At 41.7% G+C, this 19729-nt stretch overlaps 1 protein-coding gene across 1 annotated transcript in view; it reads right to left on the reverse strand.

Moving 5' to 3' along the window:
* The window catches only part of LOC111982296 (complement C3), a 41083-nt gene that overhangs the window by 19795 nt on the left and 1559 nt on the right, over window positions 1–19729 (reverse strand). Inside the window, 28 exon segments of the mRNA XM_024013855.2 lie at window positions 31–129; window positions 413–584; window positions 1171–1246; window positions 1722–1778; window positions 1781–1808; window positions 1810–1925; window positions 2340–2426; window positions 3092–3152; window positions 4536–4748; window positions 4924–5063; window positions 5145–5224; window positions 5344–5458; window positions 5643–5837; window positions 6148–6216; window positions 8333–8462; window positions 9982–10137; window positions 10379–10573; window positions 10918–11127; window positions 11261–11413; window positions 11607–11722; window positions 11828–11948; window positions 12115–12217; window positions 12384–12471; window positions 15373–15455; window positions 15545–15633; window positions 15817–15887; window positions 16407–16572; window positions 19244–19439. Coding sequence (XP_023869623.2) covers window positions 31–129; window positions 413–584; window positions 1171–1246; window positions 1722–1778; window positions 1781–1808; window positions 1810–1925; window positions 2340–2426; window positions 3092–3152; window positions 4536–4748; window positions 4924–5063; window positions 5145–5224; window positions 5344–5458; window positions 5643–5837; window positions 6148–6216; window positions 8333–8462; window positions 9982–10137; window positions 10379–10573; window positions 10918–11127; window positions 11261–11413; window positions 11607–11722; window positions 11828–11948; window positions 12115–12217; window positions 12384–12471; window positions 15373–15455; window positions 15545–15633; window positions 15817–15887; window positions 16407–16572; window positions 19244–19439 — 3385 coding nt within the window.

Raw genomic sequence — 19729 nt, forward strand, 5'->3', positions numbered from 1 at the left:
AAGAAATTAGAATGTGTAAATTTCACTTACACTGATACTATAATTTGTGCAACGTGTGTGTGCTTCCTGCAAGGCTATGAGCACAAATGCTGTCAGTGTGTCGTCCACGTTTTCCCCCAGTACATCTCCCTGTAGATAAGCGAATACAAGACATAAATGGTATGTCAGTTTTCTTATCTAATTCTCTGCAAGAATGTACCCCTGAATTTGTGACAAGCCACAATAAGACTCAAAAACAAAATGACAACTGAGGAATATTATTATCATTCTTGTTAGGCTACATGTATTGTAAATATTGTCAAGGACAGGGGTGAGATGTAGGCCCACTACCATTGATATCATTCGTTTTAGAAAATCCATTTTGCACAAATAATGATGGTTGACTTGATTTTACCAGCAACCTATACAGTACCATCATGCTGGGGGTCAGGATTGTGCCAGATTCTTCAAAAATGCCATTGGGCCGCTGTCTTTCCATGACAAGCCACTTGACTGCACTGCACAGGACTTCTTCCGAAATATTTTCCGAAATAACGATGAACTGGTTTGCCATGGCAAAGACCTTAGCAACATAAGCTGTGAGCCTAGATGGAAGGATGAGATTTAGGCCTATGTGTCATATGCCCTGCCATGAACAAAATGTAAATGTATAAATCGTCTTCCTTTGTTATTCCTCAAAGTGTTACGCGCTTCTTTGTTTCACCATTACAAGGTCTTTATTGGCGGAAGTCAACAGATACAATTCAGTTAAAGCTGCAGTCTGCGATTCGAAGAAGAAGAAAAAACACGGCTGCCATGACACTTGTTTTGGTAAACAGCTGAGGGATTGGGGCTGAGGAACTGTAACCACTCAAAGAAATTACAGACGGAGCTATAGATGCAAGGACTGACCATTCATGAGATCAAAAACAGTAACATTGTTTACAAACAATTTTAAAAAATGTGCTTATATTTTGGGTTCTGACGGGGTAAGACAGTTGTTATATTCTTAAAGAATCAATGGCTATGTCAATCATTTATTTACTTGTTAAATGATGAACCAATCGCAGACTGTTGTTTTAACATACTGTAGACCTAGGCCTATATGTTGTACATCTAATGTTGTGTCCCTGGTATTGTGGGACATTGGAGGATATAGAGAACATTTGTGTGGGGGAAGGTGTAGCTCACCAGGTACCACTAAGCATAGAAGGAAAGGTAGCATATGATCCATCTGCTTTCCGATAGGCCATTTCCTGCATATAGCCTTGATATAAGAAAAGAAAACCAGGAAACATGAAGATAATCAAAGCCTTTTATGTGCTGATGATAACAAAGAATTTGTGCTGAGGGTGCTGATCACACCCAAAGCCTTTGTAGCTAACATGTTAGGGAGCGTTACTTTATTCAGCCTAAACAGCGATCAGCGTTTCCGCACAATTTCTTTTTTTACCACTACATCACTGATTGTTGAGAGACAAAGTACCAAATTAGCTACAAAGGCTTTTGGAAACCCACCCCTGGTCTGTTCAAGCATTAAACATTTTTTTTAAATAATTCTAACTTGCTTTTTGTGTGGTTACTAACCAAATCAAATGTAAGAAACAACAATAATTGCTAAAACTACACTGTAATATTATATAAACTTTTAATGCAAATGCTCCAATCAATGCCATCCTATCTGGGAGTTGTGCAACCGTAAATTGCAAACCTCAAAAGTGGAATTCTAAAGCTTCTCTCACCCATTTGAATGAAGTTGACTGCTTCCATTCTGCGTTCTAATCCCACCTTATCCCACTGCTTGGTCTCGTCCAGGTAACGTGTGGCGATGAGAGGTAAAGTCATGCTCATCATGTTCTGCTCCCCGCAGCCACGTGGTTGCCGAAGGAGGTCACCCAGGGGCGAACCACTGATGGCAGCCTCTATCGTCCGGGCCAACTGCTCACCTGACAAGTTGCATACAGCGCATTCAAAGGTCAACGCAGACCGTAAAACATCATCATAACTGGAATATGACTCGGTCAATGGTCAGTGACAAAATGACAAAAGACGTTTTCATGGCAGAGATGATAAAGAATTACCGCGGAGCAACAGAGCTACACCAGCATTATTACTGATCCCGGGCCTTATCCCAACACTAAGCTTCCAAAGCATCACACAATGTCTTTTTTTTTTTCTACTGATGATGTTTAGCCATGGCGGAGACATTTTGCCACTCCCTCTGTGGTCCTATAGCTTTGTGAATCCAGACGAGACGAGTGAGCCTAGGGCAACTCTAGCTCTAATTCAACTAATGTTGTTAACGTGTATCCGCAGTACATCTCTAAATGGTGCGTGTATGTCAGATCATTCCGTCTCACCTGTCACACTTATGTGTGTGCTGGCAAGTGTATTTGGAACCTGGTTCGCCAGTGCACCACTCCGAACATGCACAATATCAATCCCCCCTTTTAACCAGAGAGAGACAAAGACAGAGAAAGAAAGAGAGAGAGAGCAAACAGTTGTGATGAGTTTTAACCATTCAGTCTCACTTACAGGTAAAGCCATACAATATGGCTTGCATATTAAATGTATATTATCAACCATCATGATACTCATCAGTGCAAAGATTCAATCATGGACACTCTTACCGACAGTTGTGGCTGCTTTGCGCGATATATTGTCGTCTCTACCTTCTTGCCCTTTGTGCTCTTGTCTGTGCCCAATAATGTTTGTACCATGTTTCGGTACGTGTTTTTGTGCTGCTACCATGTTGTGTTGCTACCATGTTGTTGTCATGTTGTGTTGCTACCATGCTGTGTTGTCATGTGTTCCTGCCTTGCTATGTTGTCTTCGGTTTCTCTTTATGTAGTGTTGTCTCTCTTGTCGTGATGTGTGTTCTGTCCTATATAGATATATACTGTATATATATTTTTTTATTATCCCAACTCTCGTCCCCGCAAGAGGCCTTTTGCCTTTTGGTAGGCCATCATTATAAATAAGAATTTGTTCTTAACTGACTTGCCTAGTTAAATAAAGGTTAAATACAAATGTTTATTTTTTTTAAATGAATGGCAACACTGTCACTGGAACTATAGATTATTTACATCTGTATATGTTGCCATACACTCACCGTGTCTGGCAGGATTCAGTTCCACATTCTTCACCGTAAGCCTTGTCAGCACCCCTTCGGCCTGTCATTGTTAGAATGAAAACACTGTAATTTGCTGTTATGTTTATTTATCAACTCAACATATGTTTTTTGCTTGAGTTACAACAATTCACCTGGTGGCCTAGGTTATCCAAAAATGCTCGATAAAGTATTTACTTGAACAGCAAATAGGCCTACTTTTTATTGGAAAATTCTGGAATCATAGTTAAATAGCAAGGCTTTCCAGTTACCAAAGACTCAAGGTTCAACATCCACCACAAGGGTCAAGAACTGCCACATTACATCATAGTGTGCAGGCACCACTACAGTCTGGGGTTCGATGCCAGGCTGTGTTACAGCCGGTCGGCAGCTCCATAAGGCGGCACATAATTGGCCCAGTGCCGTCCGGGTTTGGCTGGAGGGCTTTCCTTGGCTCATTGCACTCTAGCGTCTCCTTGTGGTGGGCCAGGCACTAGCAAGCTGACCCCGGTTGTGAGTTAAATGGTGCGGCTGGCTTCCGGGTTAAGCTAGAGTGAATTAAGAAGCAGCACTGCTTGGCAGTTCATGTTTCGGAGGACGCATGACTTGACCTTCGCCTCTCCCAAGCCTGTAGGGGAGTTGCAGCGACGAGACAAGATCGTAACTACCAATTGGATATTACGAAAAGGGGTAAAAGGAGTCATTGGTGGAAGCAGTAAATCACTGATGAGAAAACAGGAGAATTGCTGTATGTCCAACTTCCCCCTCTTCTACACGTAACTGAAGATCCACAAGGGCCTGGACAGGCAGACCCATTGTGTCAGATATTGGGAGCATCAAACCAATGCTTCCTGCTCTTCCATCTTATCATAAAGACCGGTGACTTCAAGGTACCAGAACATCTTGATTTGAGAACTGATACCAGTCCACCTTCCTCTTTTCTAGCAACACTAATTATTTTAAGTTTGACGCCTTCTTCTTACAGTGTAGTTGGACTGATGGGTACACGGATGGCACTAAATATTGGCAACCTGTACCTTGGATAGGTTGGGAAAGGTCACATTCTTAATAAGTCAAAATCTGGTTTCGATAACTTAGTCATTTGGAAACGGCTACACTGACTACAGAATGTTTCTGTGAAGGGCAAGGGCCCCTTCTCTATGTTGGCCCGGTGACTCCTTGACCCCCCTCCCCCCCCGCCTTATTGGTTATAAGTGGACCATTTTTTTGTGGCACCTCATCTCTAATTGGTTGAGCGCCTTCTCCTCTTCTCCAGGTTTGACCTCTTAGCATATCTGTAAGGTGGTAACCCTCATTTGTTGAGGACTGGAATTTAAGATTCAAACAATCAGATTCACACTGATCGACACATGTTCATATATAAATTACATATCATCCTCAGGGGAGTGACTAGATAGATCTGTCAAGATGCAATGGTTTGCCTTACCACCACACGTAGATCCTTCTGAACACCGTCTTGACCACCCCAATCTCGGACGGAGGCCTTCACCTCGATGGTATGGAGGCCCAGCTTCATGGGGATGATGACAAAGGGGACACTTCGTGTGGACCTGGGGTCCACCATAACAGTAACAACATACTTCCCCTTCTTGCTGGCAGAGCTGCACACGTCTGATGTCTCCCTCAGTTCTACACGGACCTGCCATTAAGGTGGAGAGGGTGTAGTCACATCACCGTGCATCTGATCAGATCAAAAACACACTGAATGGTATAATAATAATAATTATCATAATAATAATCAGGCGTCATACTGATTTTCGAATCAAATATTTGGTCTGGGTTGCGTGCCTGCTTTTAAATGACAATAAGCTTACGGTTATAGTGTCCTCCATGTAGTTGTGAAGAATGGCTTTGATTTCCAGCTGCTCATTGCGTACGGCAGAGTAGGGCAGCTTCAGATCAAGGAAGAAATTCTTCCGAACAATCAGCGTAAGGGGTTCAGACACACAGATTCCTATTGAGCAAGAGAGTTGCCATAAGATGTAGAAAGAGTAGCCACCAATATAGAAAGAGGGGCACAAATACGTGACAGTACCATGTGTTTTGGACAGGCCAATAGCAGTGATCTGCCAGCTGGTGATGGAATCCGGTAAGTCAATTGTTTTCTGCCTAGCACTAAATGGTAAAAAGAGAAAGAAAAGAGGTAGGATTTTTTTTTACATGGGAAAAGGGATATGCATAAGAACGCATTTTACTGTAGTGCATTGAACGATCTCACTCAATTCTGCTCTTACCACTCTTCTTTAGAACACTGTGGCAAACTCTCCTCCTTCCATAGCCAACTCTCAGGGAAGAAGGAACGGGACCTGATATCGTGAAAACTTTCGAATCGGTCATCCTCTTCCTCACCTTACAAAGAGTGACAAGAAGTCAGACAGTTCCCATCACTGTGAATGTATTTCCCTTTTACACAGAAGGGAATACCAGAATACTTTTTAACATTCACATTCTGGTTTTGTTTATCCCTTCTGGATTTCCATAGTGTGTAATTTTAGAATTGACAATTCCAGTCCACCAAAGTTGTTTTACTTACTGCGGGCTAGTATGAGCTGGTCCATCTTGGCCTCTTCGCGTTTGGTGGCCATTTCCCTACAACATTTCAGGAAGGCTCCCACACACTCTGTTCCATCACTGATGTATTGGGCACGCCGCTCGCACGTGTACTCTAGAATGTTCTTCCTCATACCATCCATGCAGCACTGTCTCTCCAGGCCTGTGTACTGGCTCGCTAGGACAGAGAGAAGTGCATTAAAAGCTTTGGGAAACCCAGTAGTGAGAGTCACTTAAAGTTTGTTTAGTGACCAATCAGGACAGCAGTCTTCCTATTTCACAATTCGTTCTCATTCCCAGAGATTGAAAACATAAACAATAAAACACTATTTGACATCCTTACAACAGATGTCTGTTTGGTAAGAAAGTAGTACTAAGTTCTACTAATAAATAAATACATACGTACATGCATACATACAGTACATAGTCAAAACAAAAACATCCAGTTTTATGATCAGGCATCACAAGAAGAGAAACTCTTGTCCTACCCAGTGTGGTTACTACATCATTTATAGTCACTGCTCGTCGTCTCCGTGAGTTGACAGGGCAGCTGGAGACTAAAGCACACAAAGAAGAAGAATGATGGACAAAACTTGCCAAGACAATATTAAGGACAAATCTATTAGGCCTACATCAACCAAACTCCACATTGAGAATGAAGATTCTCTGGTGAAGTAATATATGATACACCAGCTGATAACTGGCTAAAATATGTATTTTAGTGTGTTTTATAAGTTAAGCAATAATACATGGGACTTCTTTGCAGAGTTGCAAATAAAAAGTAATATCTCAGACTGGCCAATAAAAATAAAAGATGAAGATGGGCAAAATAACACAGTCGCCTCTTCATTGTTGATGTTGAGACTGGTGTTTTGCGGGTACTATTTAATGAAGCTGCCAGTTGAGGACTTGTGAGGTGTCTATTTCTCAAACTAGACACTTTATTGTACTTGTCCTCTTGCTCAGCTGTGCACCGGGGCCTCCCAGTCCTCTTTCTATTCTGGTTAGAGCCAGTTTGCGCTGTTCTGTGAAGGGAGTAGTACACAGCGTTGTACGAGATCTTCAGTTTCATGGCAATTTCTCGCATGGAATAGCCTCCATTTCTCAGAACAAGAATAGACTGACGAGTTTCAGAAGAAAACTCTTTGTTTCTGGCCATTTTTACAGGCCAGCCTGTAATCGAACCCACAAATGCTAATGCTCCAGATACTCAACTAGTCTAAAGAAGGCCAGTTGTATTGCTTCTTTAATCAGAACAACAGTTTTCAGGTGTGCTAACTTAATTTCAGAAGGGTTTTGTAATGATCAATTAGCCTTTTAAAATGATAAACTTGGATTAGGTAACACAACGTGCCATTGGAACACAGGAGTGATGGTTGCTGATAATGGGCCTCTACGCCTATGTAGATATTCCATAAAAAAATGTTCAACTACAATAGTCATTTACAACATTAACAATGTCTACACTGTATTTCCGATCAATTTAATGTTATTTTAATGGACAAAAAAAATTGCTTTTTTGTAGCCAAACTGAAATTAAAGCCAGACTAATTCAGTGGCACAGATGGAACTACCAAGCAGAAGATACAGCGTTGACAACCAAACCCAATTCAATATCACTAAATATCATTACATTTGAAATCAACCAGAGCTTGAAACAGTAGGCCTACAATATGAATTGTCTATTTAAGAAATAAGGCCAGAGGGGCTGTGGTATATGGCCAATATCGATAGCAACAGTGAATCTATTTAGTTTTTAGGTTGAGATTTTTCAATAATCAGTCTCACCATAGCATATTGGTAATAGGAAGTGACAAATATCGTAGGGAAAGGAAAGGGGGAACAACTGAATGCATTCAACTGAAATGTGTCTTCCGCATTTAACCAAACCCCTCTGAATCAGAGAGGTGTGGGGGGCTGCCTTAATTGTCATTCACTTCATAGGCACCCGGGGAACAGTGGGTTAACTTCCTTGCTCAGGGGAAAAATGTGTACCTTGTCATAGCTAAGCAGGGCTTGGTTAAAACCCTGGATGGGAGACCAAAGGGTAGCTTTTGATAGATCAATTCTCCAGTTGGAGGTGCGGCCCAGCCTGTAGTTTTTTTTCTGATAGTGGATATAATGTTGAAGACCTGACATTGTTTTAAAGGTACAAATTGAAAGGTTTGTCTATGTTGACATTTGGTTACCATGATGACATAATCCTGTGGTTGAAATTTCACCCTCAAAAACAACAGTTTACGTTGATGATTCAACGTCACAATACATTAACAAATGATGTTGAAACAATGTTGATTCAACCAGTTCGTGCCCAGTGGGTAATGACGCCTTGCCTCTATCAAACCAATCAAGTATTTTGCATGGGTGCCGTTCCGTTGACATTGAGTCAAGAAATAACAAGCAACAAGCTAGCATGCATAAGATACAAAATAAATGTTGCATAGGCTACTTAAACAGAGACACGGACAAAACAAGAAAAAAAACGAAATACACGAAATGCATTTACTGAGGCAATCAAATCCGAGCGCTGAATGCAATTGACTCTGACCGTTCCCATTCAAACTAGAAATCCAAACGTGAAGTTTGCCTGACTTCCGATAGTCAAGTGAACGAGAGACTAGACAGGCCTGAATGTGTATTGCAGCTTGTATGTAGAGGCCTTTTGTCACATACCTGTCCTCTGAGGGGTGCCCTCTGCAGTGTTGAATGCAAACACCAGCCCAGCATCGTAGAAAACCCCCATACTGTCTTTTCCACTCCCTGCAGTGCAGCCTGTGTCATGTTTCTCTATTGTATCCCAGATCTAAGGATGGATGCATGCACATACCCATACCGTGTACACACACACACACACACACGCACGTGCACACACACACACACACACACACACACACATTTTACTATCCTTGTGGGGACAAAACAATTGATTCCCATTCAAAATCCTATTTTCCCTAACCCCTAACCCAACCCTAAAACTAACCCCTAAACCTAACTTCTAAACCTAAAATAGCCCTTTTCCTGTTGGGGACCGGCAAAAATGTCCCCACTTGTTCCAAACTTTCCTATTTTACTATCCTTGTGGACTACTGGTCCACACAAGGACAGTAAAACCAAAAACACACTTACACACAAATCAGCTAAGTCCCAAAACATTCCCAAGTGTTGGTGGGCAAGTAGGGCGCAATCTTCCGTATGGTCAAAGTTTATTTAAGTCTAAGAGTACAAATGAAAATGTTGCATCTATAAAAAACCTATTTATCATATTGTTTTATAAAGATTGTCCAAGTTGAATTCTCTCGCACATTAATTTGATTTATCAAACCAACCAGTTTCCCAAGTACAGTTATGTTAAATACCCACATGTTTTTTTTTTTTTTTTAAATACACTTGAAAAATTACATTTTAAAAAACACATGGCACTTTTTTTTAGACCCACATGAAATACATTCAGTGGAGGTCTGAAATGATTGACACCATTGATAAAGATTAGCAATAATGACTGTATAAAATAAATAAATAAAATATTCTATGCTCCAAAAAATTGGGAAATTATTTTATACTAATACATCTGGGAAATAAATATTTTTTTATATATAAATAAACTTTTTTTCTTCTTCATCTAGATAAGGTAGGGGTCAAAATGATTGACACCCCTAAAGATTCTTACGAATAAAGGAGTTTAGTATTTGGTCCCCTATTGCTAGTACACAATGACTACATCAAGCTTGCTTTTGAAGTTCCAATAACAGGCGAGATTAGCATGTCTTGAGGGGTATAATCTTTGACCCTCTCATCATCATTATTCACGATTCATTCAAGATTATCTGTAATCATGGTAGCGTCCACATTAATGTAGAAGTGTTTAAAAACATATTCTATTCTTTATTTAGTGACTCCAAAATGACACAAAACACTATTTACAAAACCAAAACGAACTGCAAATTCATCCAACAAGTTTGTAGATCACAAGGTTGATGTACTGTAGCCATTGCGTGCTAGGACTGCTTTTTTCATAAGAATCTTTAGGGGTGTCTATAATTTTGACCCCTACCTTATTTTTGTTACTTGTTAAACAAAATCTCTTTCTCTGAGCAATTGTGTTAGTATAAAAAAAATGTTTTGGCATGCAATATAGCTCAGTATTTATTTTATACAGTCATTATTGCTCATCTGTTTCCAGCGTGTCAATAATTTCGGATACCACTGTAGGTATGGACTAACATCAATAAATAAACAATTATGCACAACTTAGATGACAAGGCTCAAAGAGTATCATTAATTAGCTGGCAGAAGTGGGGAAAGTTCAGTCTGCAGTTATTCACCTTAGTCTGAGTAAGTCGGTTTTTGTCATTCAGGACGTAGACCCCCTTATCCACGGCCACAAGTCCCACCTTGGCCCCTGGATCACCAATGATAGACAGGGTGACTCTTTTCTGAGGTGCGTAACTAGCACTGGGTCGGACAGCATTCACTTTTAGCTTCAGTAATGGCACACAAAGACGGAGGTAATGTTTGTGAAGTCCTGAATGCAATACCTCACACTGAAATACTAACACAGTAAGGAAACCGCTTTAAGAGGGGAAGACAGGCACATGGGTATAACAGTAGAAAGGTTGGACACGGGTTGAACCCCGCTCTCTGGTGGAGAGTGGTAGATGTGACTAGAGCCGAGTGTAACCACTAGACGATGGGCTCTGCACAGTGAGGCAACATTCTTACCAATCCCATGCACGTGTCCTTGACGTCGATCCACACAGAGTCAGACACAACCTCATTCTGGCCCACGTGGTAATACGCCACGACCCGGAAGGAGGGGATCATATCCTTGTTCACCGTCAGAGGCAGTGACATCAGTCCCTGTCCCTTCCTCCACTCGATCTTTTGGGAGTTGATGAGCTGTCCCTTGCTCAAGATCTGTGAACACAGAGACCGATAACTGTCAGTAATCATCCCATACGGGGATGACAAACTGGCACTAAGGGAATAAATGACCAGCCAGTGATGGGTGGAGTCAGTGAGTTCATGGTTTAAGTAAGGAACACGACTCAGCGTCATTGTTCCTTCCTCAAAGCAGCACCTCTGCACTTTTTACGTTTTTCAAAAACAACAAAAAATATAGATATATTGGTTTACATAACCACACTTGAATACAATACATACACACCATGTAGCATTTTTACCCTGTAATGTTGGTGACCAATGCACCCCAGCTAGGTAAAATACACAAGTCTATGTGGTTAAAGTTGACCGGTACACACCAGGAAGGTTATCTCATGATTGTCATTTTGGGCCGAGGGACTGTTGCCGAGGCTTAGGTCTATTTTGAGTTGATCATTGATTTTGACATCTGCAGAATGGATGTGTATGTGAATGTAGTTCCGTGAGTTGTCTTTTGTTTGGTAGGGTTTGGCAGTCATCTTCTGTGTGCCCTGCCTGTCATCCCCAAGTCCAACGACTTTGGTTTTCACCTGTGTGGAAATAGAGTAACAAAATGAATGACTACAAGGCGTCAACACTGTTATTGATACAAAACAAAAAGCCAAAACAGACATGCACACATAATTGGATTGCGGCTTAGAGACGTTTTGGTTTTGAACTTGCCGTGATTGGCAGCTCAGAATCCCCCGCTATCGTGTTAATGGTTATTTTGGCATGACCATTGTCATTGGTCTTCCCCAGCATTTTTTGGTCTTTTTGTAAAAGCTCCACATCGATATCTTTGGCTGGAGAATCGTCTGGATTGGTCACATACACCTAATGGTACAAATGGAAAGGGGTACAATTAGACCAATAGGTGGGAAAGACGGTGTAAGCCCAATATATCATCCTACCCCTTGACCACAGTTACTTGGTTGGTTTCCATGGTTAAAATAACTAGGCAACACTTTGGAATAGCATAGTAATTGAGTTCATGTAGAACACAGTGATTGAATGTTCTTAAATGTACCGAGACGTCATACGGCATTCCTGGTTTGAAGTACGGCGGGGTCTTCTTGAAGTGAATGCTATACGGTGACTTGACTATGAAGATTCCCTTTTTCTCTGCTTTCACCATCTCACTCCCTGAGGGATAAAACCGACACCTTCCCTGTTCTGAGACTGAACACAAACGCACACTTCAAAAGATGCAAAAGTATGCACGTACCACAACTTACAACCTCTACGTACCTGTGTCTGTTAACACATTGACTGATATGTATAGGGAATTATGCAAAAGGTTATTGATGTCTTTAAAAGTTTTGCTAATGTGCTCTTTCTTCAGTACTGCGTTGCCCTCTCCTTCCTTAAGCTGCATTAGAAAGAAACAAAGCCAAGATGTCCATCTGTCAGACTTTTTTGTGTTATTCTAGCTATAGAGCTAATCAAATATAGACTACCCATGGTGAATGTTTGTGAATACCCGTATGTGTACCAAATCATCCAAATATACTCTCTCCCATATTACATGCACAAACCTCCACTCTCTGGAGAGAGGCAGGAAAACTCGTCCTGTCATCTCCTTGGATCACCCCGAACACCACAAAACAAACTCCTGTCACAGGCTCCCCAAACAGGTACCTTCCGACACAAACCATACAGCAATATCACCACAGAGAATTCAGGGGGAGGGAAACGGATCGAGGAGTACTATAAATGAGATGAAATGTTAAGTAGCAATTTTAGCAATGGTTACCATGGAAATGACAACTATAAATATATTTTGACATTCTACAATGGCTCCAACCTGGCATCAACGTCGACCGTTAGCTCATCGTCGTCAACGTAGAAGAAGGACTTGCTCACTGTCAATTTGACTTCAAAGCTGGGTAGAACTAGATAGGAAGTTAGTTATGAATTAATTTACAGAACAAAAATATAAACGCAACATGTAAAGGGTTGGTCTCATGTTTCATGAGCTGAAATAAAAGATCCTAAACATTTTACAAACACACAAAGACCATATTTCTTCGAAAATGTTGTTCAAAAATGTGTTTACATCCATGTTAGTGAGCATTTCTCCATTGTCAAATAATCCATCCGCATATCAAGAAGCCTTTGCTGGGGACAATAAAAGGTCACTAAAATGTGCCGTTTTGTCACACAACACAGATGTCTCAGGTTTTGAGGGAGTGTTGCACTGCAGGAATGTCCACCAGAGCTGTTGCCAGAGAATTTATGAATGTTCATTTCTCTACCATAAGCGGCCTCCAACGTCGTTTCAGATTAGTTGGCAGTACGTCCAACCGGCCTCACAACTGCAGACCACATGTAACCATGCCAACCCCAGGACCTTCACACCTGGCTTCTTAAGTGTTGGATTCTAACTTAAAATATCCTTATTCATCTAGAATTATATTAGAACTGGGTGTATGGAAATCTACTGAGTGAGAAAGGGGAGTGCAGAAAGTTTACATTCTGTCCATACAGCGATTGCCGTGAGAATAGCTATGGCATTGACTCTGTCTCCTGCTCCTAATCTCATATTGCTTACATTCTGTTTTTGTCAAATCTCATGTATCCTATGGAGAGAGGCAAAGAGTAACAGTCTGGTTTCAGTCACTGATAAGGTTGTATAGCCGTGGATTAGGGAGGAGTGAGGAATGTGGGCCACGGTCAGGTCAGATGAAGTGAGAAGTAACAGTCCCCACTTAAATTCCTGCCTAGCGACAGAGATGTATTGGCTGTCTAGAGGTGCAAGGAGGAGACTCCGCCTAGAAGGAGGGTATAAATATATGTGCCTGTGTAAACATGTATTTTCAGCTGTTTGACCCAGTGGGTGAATAAACTTGGTTTGAGCTTTGACTAGTTGTCCGTTAGTTTTTCACTCTGTCAGAACACCATCCACCCACATAGCTGATGAACCTATGGATTTGCTGAAGAATTTCTGCACAAACTGTCAGAAACCGTCTCACAGAAAATCATCTGCATTCTCATCGTCCTCACCAGGATCCTGCACTGACTGCAGTTTGGCGTTGTGACCGACTTCAGTGGGCAAATGCTCACCTTCGATGGCCACTGGCACGCTGGAGAAGTGTACTCTTCACGGATGAATCCCAGTTTCAACTGTACCTGGCAGATGGCTGACAGCATGTATGGCGTTGTGTAGGCGAGTGGTTTGCTGATGTCAACGTTGTGAATAAAGTGACTTGTACACAAGGATCTGTACACAATTCCTGGAAGCTGAAATGTCCAAGTTCTTCCATGCTCAATATCACCCATTGGGCATGTTTGGGATMCTCTGGATTGACGTGTACGACAGCGTGTTCCAGTTCCGCCAATATCCAGCAACTTCGCACAGCCTTTGAAGAGGAGTGGGACAACATTCCAATCAACAGCCTGATCAACTCTATGCGAAGGAGATGTGTCGCGCTGCACGAGGCAAATGTTGGTCACACCAGATACGGATGGGTTTTCTGATCCACGCACCAATCTTTTTTTGAAGGTATCTGTGACCAACAGATGCATACAGTGTATTTGGAAAGTATTCAGACACCTTGACTTTTTCTACATTTTGTTACGTTACAGCCTTAATCTACACACAATACCCCATAATGACAAAGCGAAAACAGGTTTTTAGACATTTTTGTAAATGTATTTAAAATAAAAACAGAAATACCTTATTTACATAAGTGTTCAGACCCTTTGCTATTAGACTCGAAATTTAGCTCAGGTGCATCCTGTTTCCATTGATCATACTTGAGATGTTTCTACAACTTGATTGGAGTCCACCTGTGGTAAATTCAATTGATTGGACATGATTTGGAAAGGCACACACCTGTCTATATCTATTTCTGCAGCATTGAAGTTCCCCAAGAACACAGTGGCCTCCATCATTCTTAAATGGAAGAAGTTTGGAACCACCAAGACTCTTCCTATACCTGGCCGCCCGGCCAAACTGAGCAATCGGGGGAGAAGGGCCTTGGTCAGGGAGTTGACCAAGAACCCTATGTTCACTCTGACAGAGCTCCAGAGTTTCTAAAAACCTGTTTTTCCTTCGTCATTATGGGGTATTGGGTATAGATTGATGAGGGGAAAAAAAGATTTAATTTATTTTAGAATAAGGCTGTAACAAAATGTGGGAAAAGTCAAGGGTTCTGAATACTTTCCGAATGCACTGTATCAGCATTCCCAGTCATGTGAAATCCATAGATTAGGGCCTAATGAATTTATTTCAATTGACTGATTTCCTTATATGAATTGTAACTCAGTAAAATCTTTTAAATTGTTGCATGTTGGTTTATATTTTTGTTCAGTTCATGTAGTTTACATAGGCCCTATTTACTCTGTACAAACACTGTACAAACACTCCGTCCTAGACAAGCAAGGCCTGTTCTTAAAGGGCAATTCCACCTCTTTTCATCTCAATGAAAACGGTGCATTTCTATCTTTTATAGAAAGAACAAACAAAAAATATTCCCAATGACATCAGAGATTTAATTTTTTTTTTTTTTTAAGTGATTTTCAATCATGAGATTTTCAGTGATGTGGGGAGAAAGAAAATACCCTCCATCTGGCTAGAAACAGGTTTTGAAAATCACTGTTTTTCTTACTTTTAATCCTACTTTTATGTCATAGAGAAGCATTTTTTAGGAACATTCTTTTCTTATCTTTTTAACCACAGATCATAGAAACGTGCCATTTTCACATATGTAGACTGGAAATGAATATGAGGTTGAAAAGTGGCGTAATTGTCCTTTTAATAAAAGGCCACCCAAAACCAATACCCTTCTTACCATATTCTTTCACCTCGAAATCTGCAGTGAAGTTCTTATGTGGGCTATTCTTGAACTTGGCCACCGCTTTCCAGTTTCCAAAGCTATATAAAAAGAGAATGAGAGCAGAAGAGTTCACAGGCAAACGTTTTCCCGATAAGTGTGTTAGGATGATTGAATAGCAAAAACAAACCTGGTGATTTCTGGGACACTGAAGACTTTAGATGCCATCCCATTATCTGGTTTGAAATCTTCCTGCAGTAAGGTGATTCCATCAGGGTTCTATAAATAAATAATATACATGAAATGTGAAAGACTAACATAAATGGATCACAGATAATTAATCTGTTACTACTCAAGACTGACAGTTGTAAACATGAGTAACGTCAGAAAATACCTATTTTGACAACTGGCCATATGCATCAATGCGTCAATGCAGTTACATTTATTATGAGGACTACTTACCATAATTTCCACATTGATGCTATCTGTTACAGGCTCTAAACCGGCGTTTAAGGCGAAGACTCTGTATTTAACTGAAACAATGTTACTGAATTAATACACTAAGAATGTAGTTTAAGATGTTAGGTTTTTATAGAGTAACACCTTTTTATCTGTGGATTAAGTAGAGAAACACGATTTTGACTGCGGGTCAAAATTCTACAAAGATCTGGTAAAAAAAAATGCATTTCAGGTAAAGTAACACCCCAATGTTCATCTCCCAGCTAGCTAGCTAAATGTCCATGAATGTTTCATGTGAGTTTCGACCTGACCCAAATTAATCAAATTGATTCACAGGGGCAGACTGGGTCGGTCCATTTTTAGCCCAGTGGGCCTGTTTAACTAGTTTTTTTTGCGCTAAATGACCATTATCTGGCTAATAATGGGGGCCCCAAGAAAAAAAACATGGACTGTGTGGGGGACTCGAGCAAAAAAAAATGGGCCGGTGTGTTAGGAATACCAGGGCCGATTTCTGGTCCCAGTCCGCCCCCGAGCATAGGTGGTTGCTGAGCGATGCTAATTCGAAGGCTTTAGGTCAGTGGGCTCAGCCATACCTTTACTTTCCGGCGTGTAAATGGTTTTGTCCGTTTGTATAAATATGTAGCCGGTTTGAAAGGAGACCAGGACTACTTTTTCAAGCTCGTGGAATGGGAACTGAGCGACCAGGTACACATACTGGTTCCCTGTGTAGTCCTCAAGGAAGCCAAGTCTCTCCGGGATCTGACGAGAAAACACAAGTCATTTTTTGTGCAAAGTACACAACCATAGGTAAAATTGTGAAATTAATATCTTGTATGAAGATACAGTGCCTTCAGAGAGTATTCATACCCCTTGACTTATTCTACATTTTGTGTTACAGCCTGAATTCGAAATTGACTAAATATATATATTTTTCTCACCCATCTACACACAATATCCCATAATGGCAAAGTGAAAACATGTTTTTAGAATGTGATGGAGCTTAGAGGGTGGGTGTGTGAAGGCCGGAATATTCCTGCTCGTTGCCTACATCTGCTGGCCAGGAGAGAGGATGGCCTGGAAGGGTAAGAGCCTTGTAAAGGTAACCTTTATTTAACTAGGCAAGTCAGTTAAGAACAAATTCTTATTTACAATGACGGCCTACACCGGCCAAACCTGGACGCCGCCCAATCACAGCCGGTTGTGATACAGCCTGGATTCAAACCAGGGTGTCTGTAATGACGCCTCTAGCACTGAGACGCAGTGCCTTAGACCGCTGCGCCTCTCGGGAGCCCCAAAATTAGATTGGAAGTTGGGTGGTGGCTGTTTTAACCTAGCTTTGGCCAGATCTGTTTTTGGTCTGGAGCAGCAAGAGCTGACATGCAGGGCCCTCCAATACTGGGAGGGATATCGAGCCCAACTGGACAGGAACCTACCGGACGTTACTTGGCCGTAGACTGACCCCAGTTAGGACAAGCCTGTTGGATTTCAGTTTTCTTTTGTTGGATACGCCGGTAAACAGCATAGCTGTCCGGTAGCAGAGAGGGACCGGAAGACCTGTGTAGAAAGGCTCAATATATACGCCCGATATATCAGCACCCTGGATCTTACTAAGGAGTATGGTCCTGAAACCCCACACTGAGTACTCGGCAGCATATTTGGATGACATGATTGTGTACAGCCCTAACTGGAAATCTCAACTGAGCAGCTCAACACTGTCTTGGAGGCTCTACGCAGAGCAGGTCTAACCGCCAATGCAAAAAAAATGCAGACTGGGACTTGAGGAAGCAGAATACCTGGGCTTTATCGTCAGGAGGGGCAACGTCAAACCGCAAGAGAAGAAAGTTCAAGCCATCCGACAGTGGCCACGGCCCCAAACCAAGTCTCAGGTAAAAACCTTTGAGGGGCTAACCAGCTATTACCGTAGGTTCATTCCTAACTATGCAATTTTAGCTTGTCAACTCACAGACCTGACCAAAAACGACCCAGCCTAACGGGGTCGGGTGGACTGACAAAGCGGAAGAAGGCTTCCAGAACTTGAAGGAGGCCCTGTGCTCCGGACTGGTATTGGTGATGCCGGACTTTGGGAGAGAGATTGTGGTCCAGACTGATGCCTCCGACACAGGGGTGGGAGCGGTCTTGTCACAAATGGTACAAGGGGAGGAGCATCCCATCATATATCAGCCGGAAACTGTTGCCCCGAGAAACCAAATAAAAGAGTGCCTAGCGGTGCAGTGGGCATTGAAGAAGTTAAAGTACTACCTCCTAGGACGACACTTCACTCTGGTCATGGACCATGCTCCTCTAGTCTGGATGTCCAGGAACAAGGAAACCAACGATAGTGACCAGGTGGTCTCTCTGACTCCAACAGTATTGTTTCTCTGTTGTCCACAGGTCCGGGTCAAAACAAGGAAATGCAGACGCCTTGTCCCACCGAAATCCTCTGTGGACAATGGCCTCGTTGGCTACATCTGCTGGCCAGGAGAGAGGGTGGCCCGGAAGGGTATGAGCCTAATTGAACACACCTGAACATAATTAGTTTGGAGGTTGGGTGGTGGCTGGACAGGAACCTAACGGACATTACTTGGCCGTTGACCTGACCCCAGTAAGGACAAGCCTGTTGGATTTCTGTTTACTCTTGTTGTATACACTGGTAAACAGCTTAGCTGTCCAGTAGCAGAGAGGGACCGGAAGACCTGTGTAGAAAGGCTCAAAGACGAGCTTGATTTTCCTCTAGGATTTTGCCTGTGCTTAGCTCCATTCCGTTTCCTTTTTATCCTGAAAAAGTCCTTAATGATTACAAGCATAACCATAACGTGATGCAGACTTCACTATGCTTGAAAATATGGAGAGTAGTACTCAGTAATGTCCTTCCGGAGACACCTGAAACCCCACCTCTTTAAGGAATACCTAGGATAGGATAAAGTAATCCTTCTAACCCCCCCCCCCCCCTTAAAAGTGTTAGATGCACTATTGTAAAGTGGTTGTTCCACTGGATACCATAAGGTGAATGCACCAATTTGTAAGTCGCTCTGGATAAGAGCGTCTGCTAAAGGACTTAAATGTAATGTAAATGTAATGTAAATGTCTTGTATTGGATTTGCCACTAACATAACACTTTGTATTCAGGACAAAAAGTGAATTGTGCAGCTGCAACTTGTTATTATTTTTACTCCTGAACTTTAAGTTTGCCATAAGGAAGGGGTTGAATACTTATTGACTCAAGACATATCAGCTTTTACCTGTTTTATTAATTCATTTGTAAACATTTCAAAAAACATAATTCCACTTTGGGGTAGGCCAGTGACAATTTTTTTTTAAATTTCATCAATTTTAAATTCAGTCTGTATCATAATATGTGAAAAAAGTCAAGGGGTGTGAATTCTTTCTGAAGCCATTTAATTTATGTGAGGAAACATGTATAAAGACTTACTTGAATGTCCTTAAGTGCCTGGTATTTGTTCACTGAATTCAGGGACACACTTGTGGTGTAAAGCGATTTATCGTGCCCAGGGAAGTTCATCACCTTGATTTTGACATTGAAGTCATCCCCTGAGTAACCCTGTGCTTCAACAAAGATCCTTTCCATGCTACCCACCCGTATAGGGTTAGGAGCAGACATGACATACCTGCAGTGATGAAGAGTGGGGAAAGGATGATTCAAAATATGGAGGGTGGAATATTGATTTGTGCTTGACTAAGCCCGGGATGTAATCCAGGGCACGTCACAGCACACTATAACACACTTTAAAGGTAATTTACCGTTGAGCTGACATGGCAGCGTTTACCATGAATGTGATCTCCATGAACTTTGGTAAAAATGCCTTTAAAAAAGCATATTGTTGGCTGTTCAGTGCACCACACTATAACACACCTTGCACTGAATCACAGGTTAGACCTTTTTGTTATGGAATGACTG

The sequence above is a fragment of the Salvelinus sp. IW2-2015 genome, linkage group LG21 (assembly GCF_002910315.2).
Source record: "Salvelinus sp. IW2-2015 linkage group LG21, ASM291031v2, whole genome shotgun sequence".
NCBI classification, from domain to species: Eukaryota; Metazoa; Chordata; class Actinopteri; order Salmoniformes; family Salmonidae; genus Salvelinus; species Salvelinus sp. IW2-2015.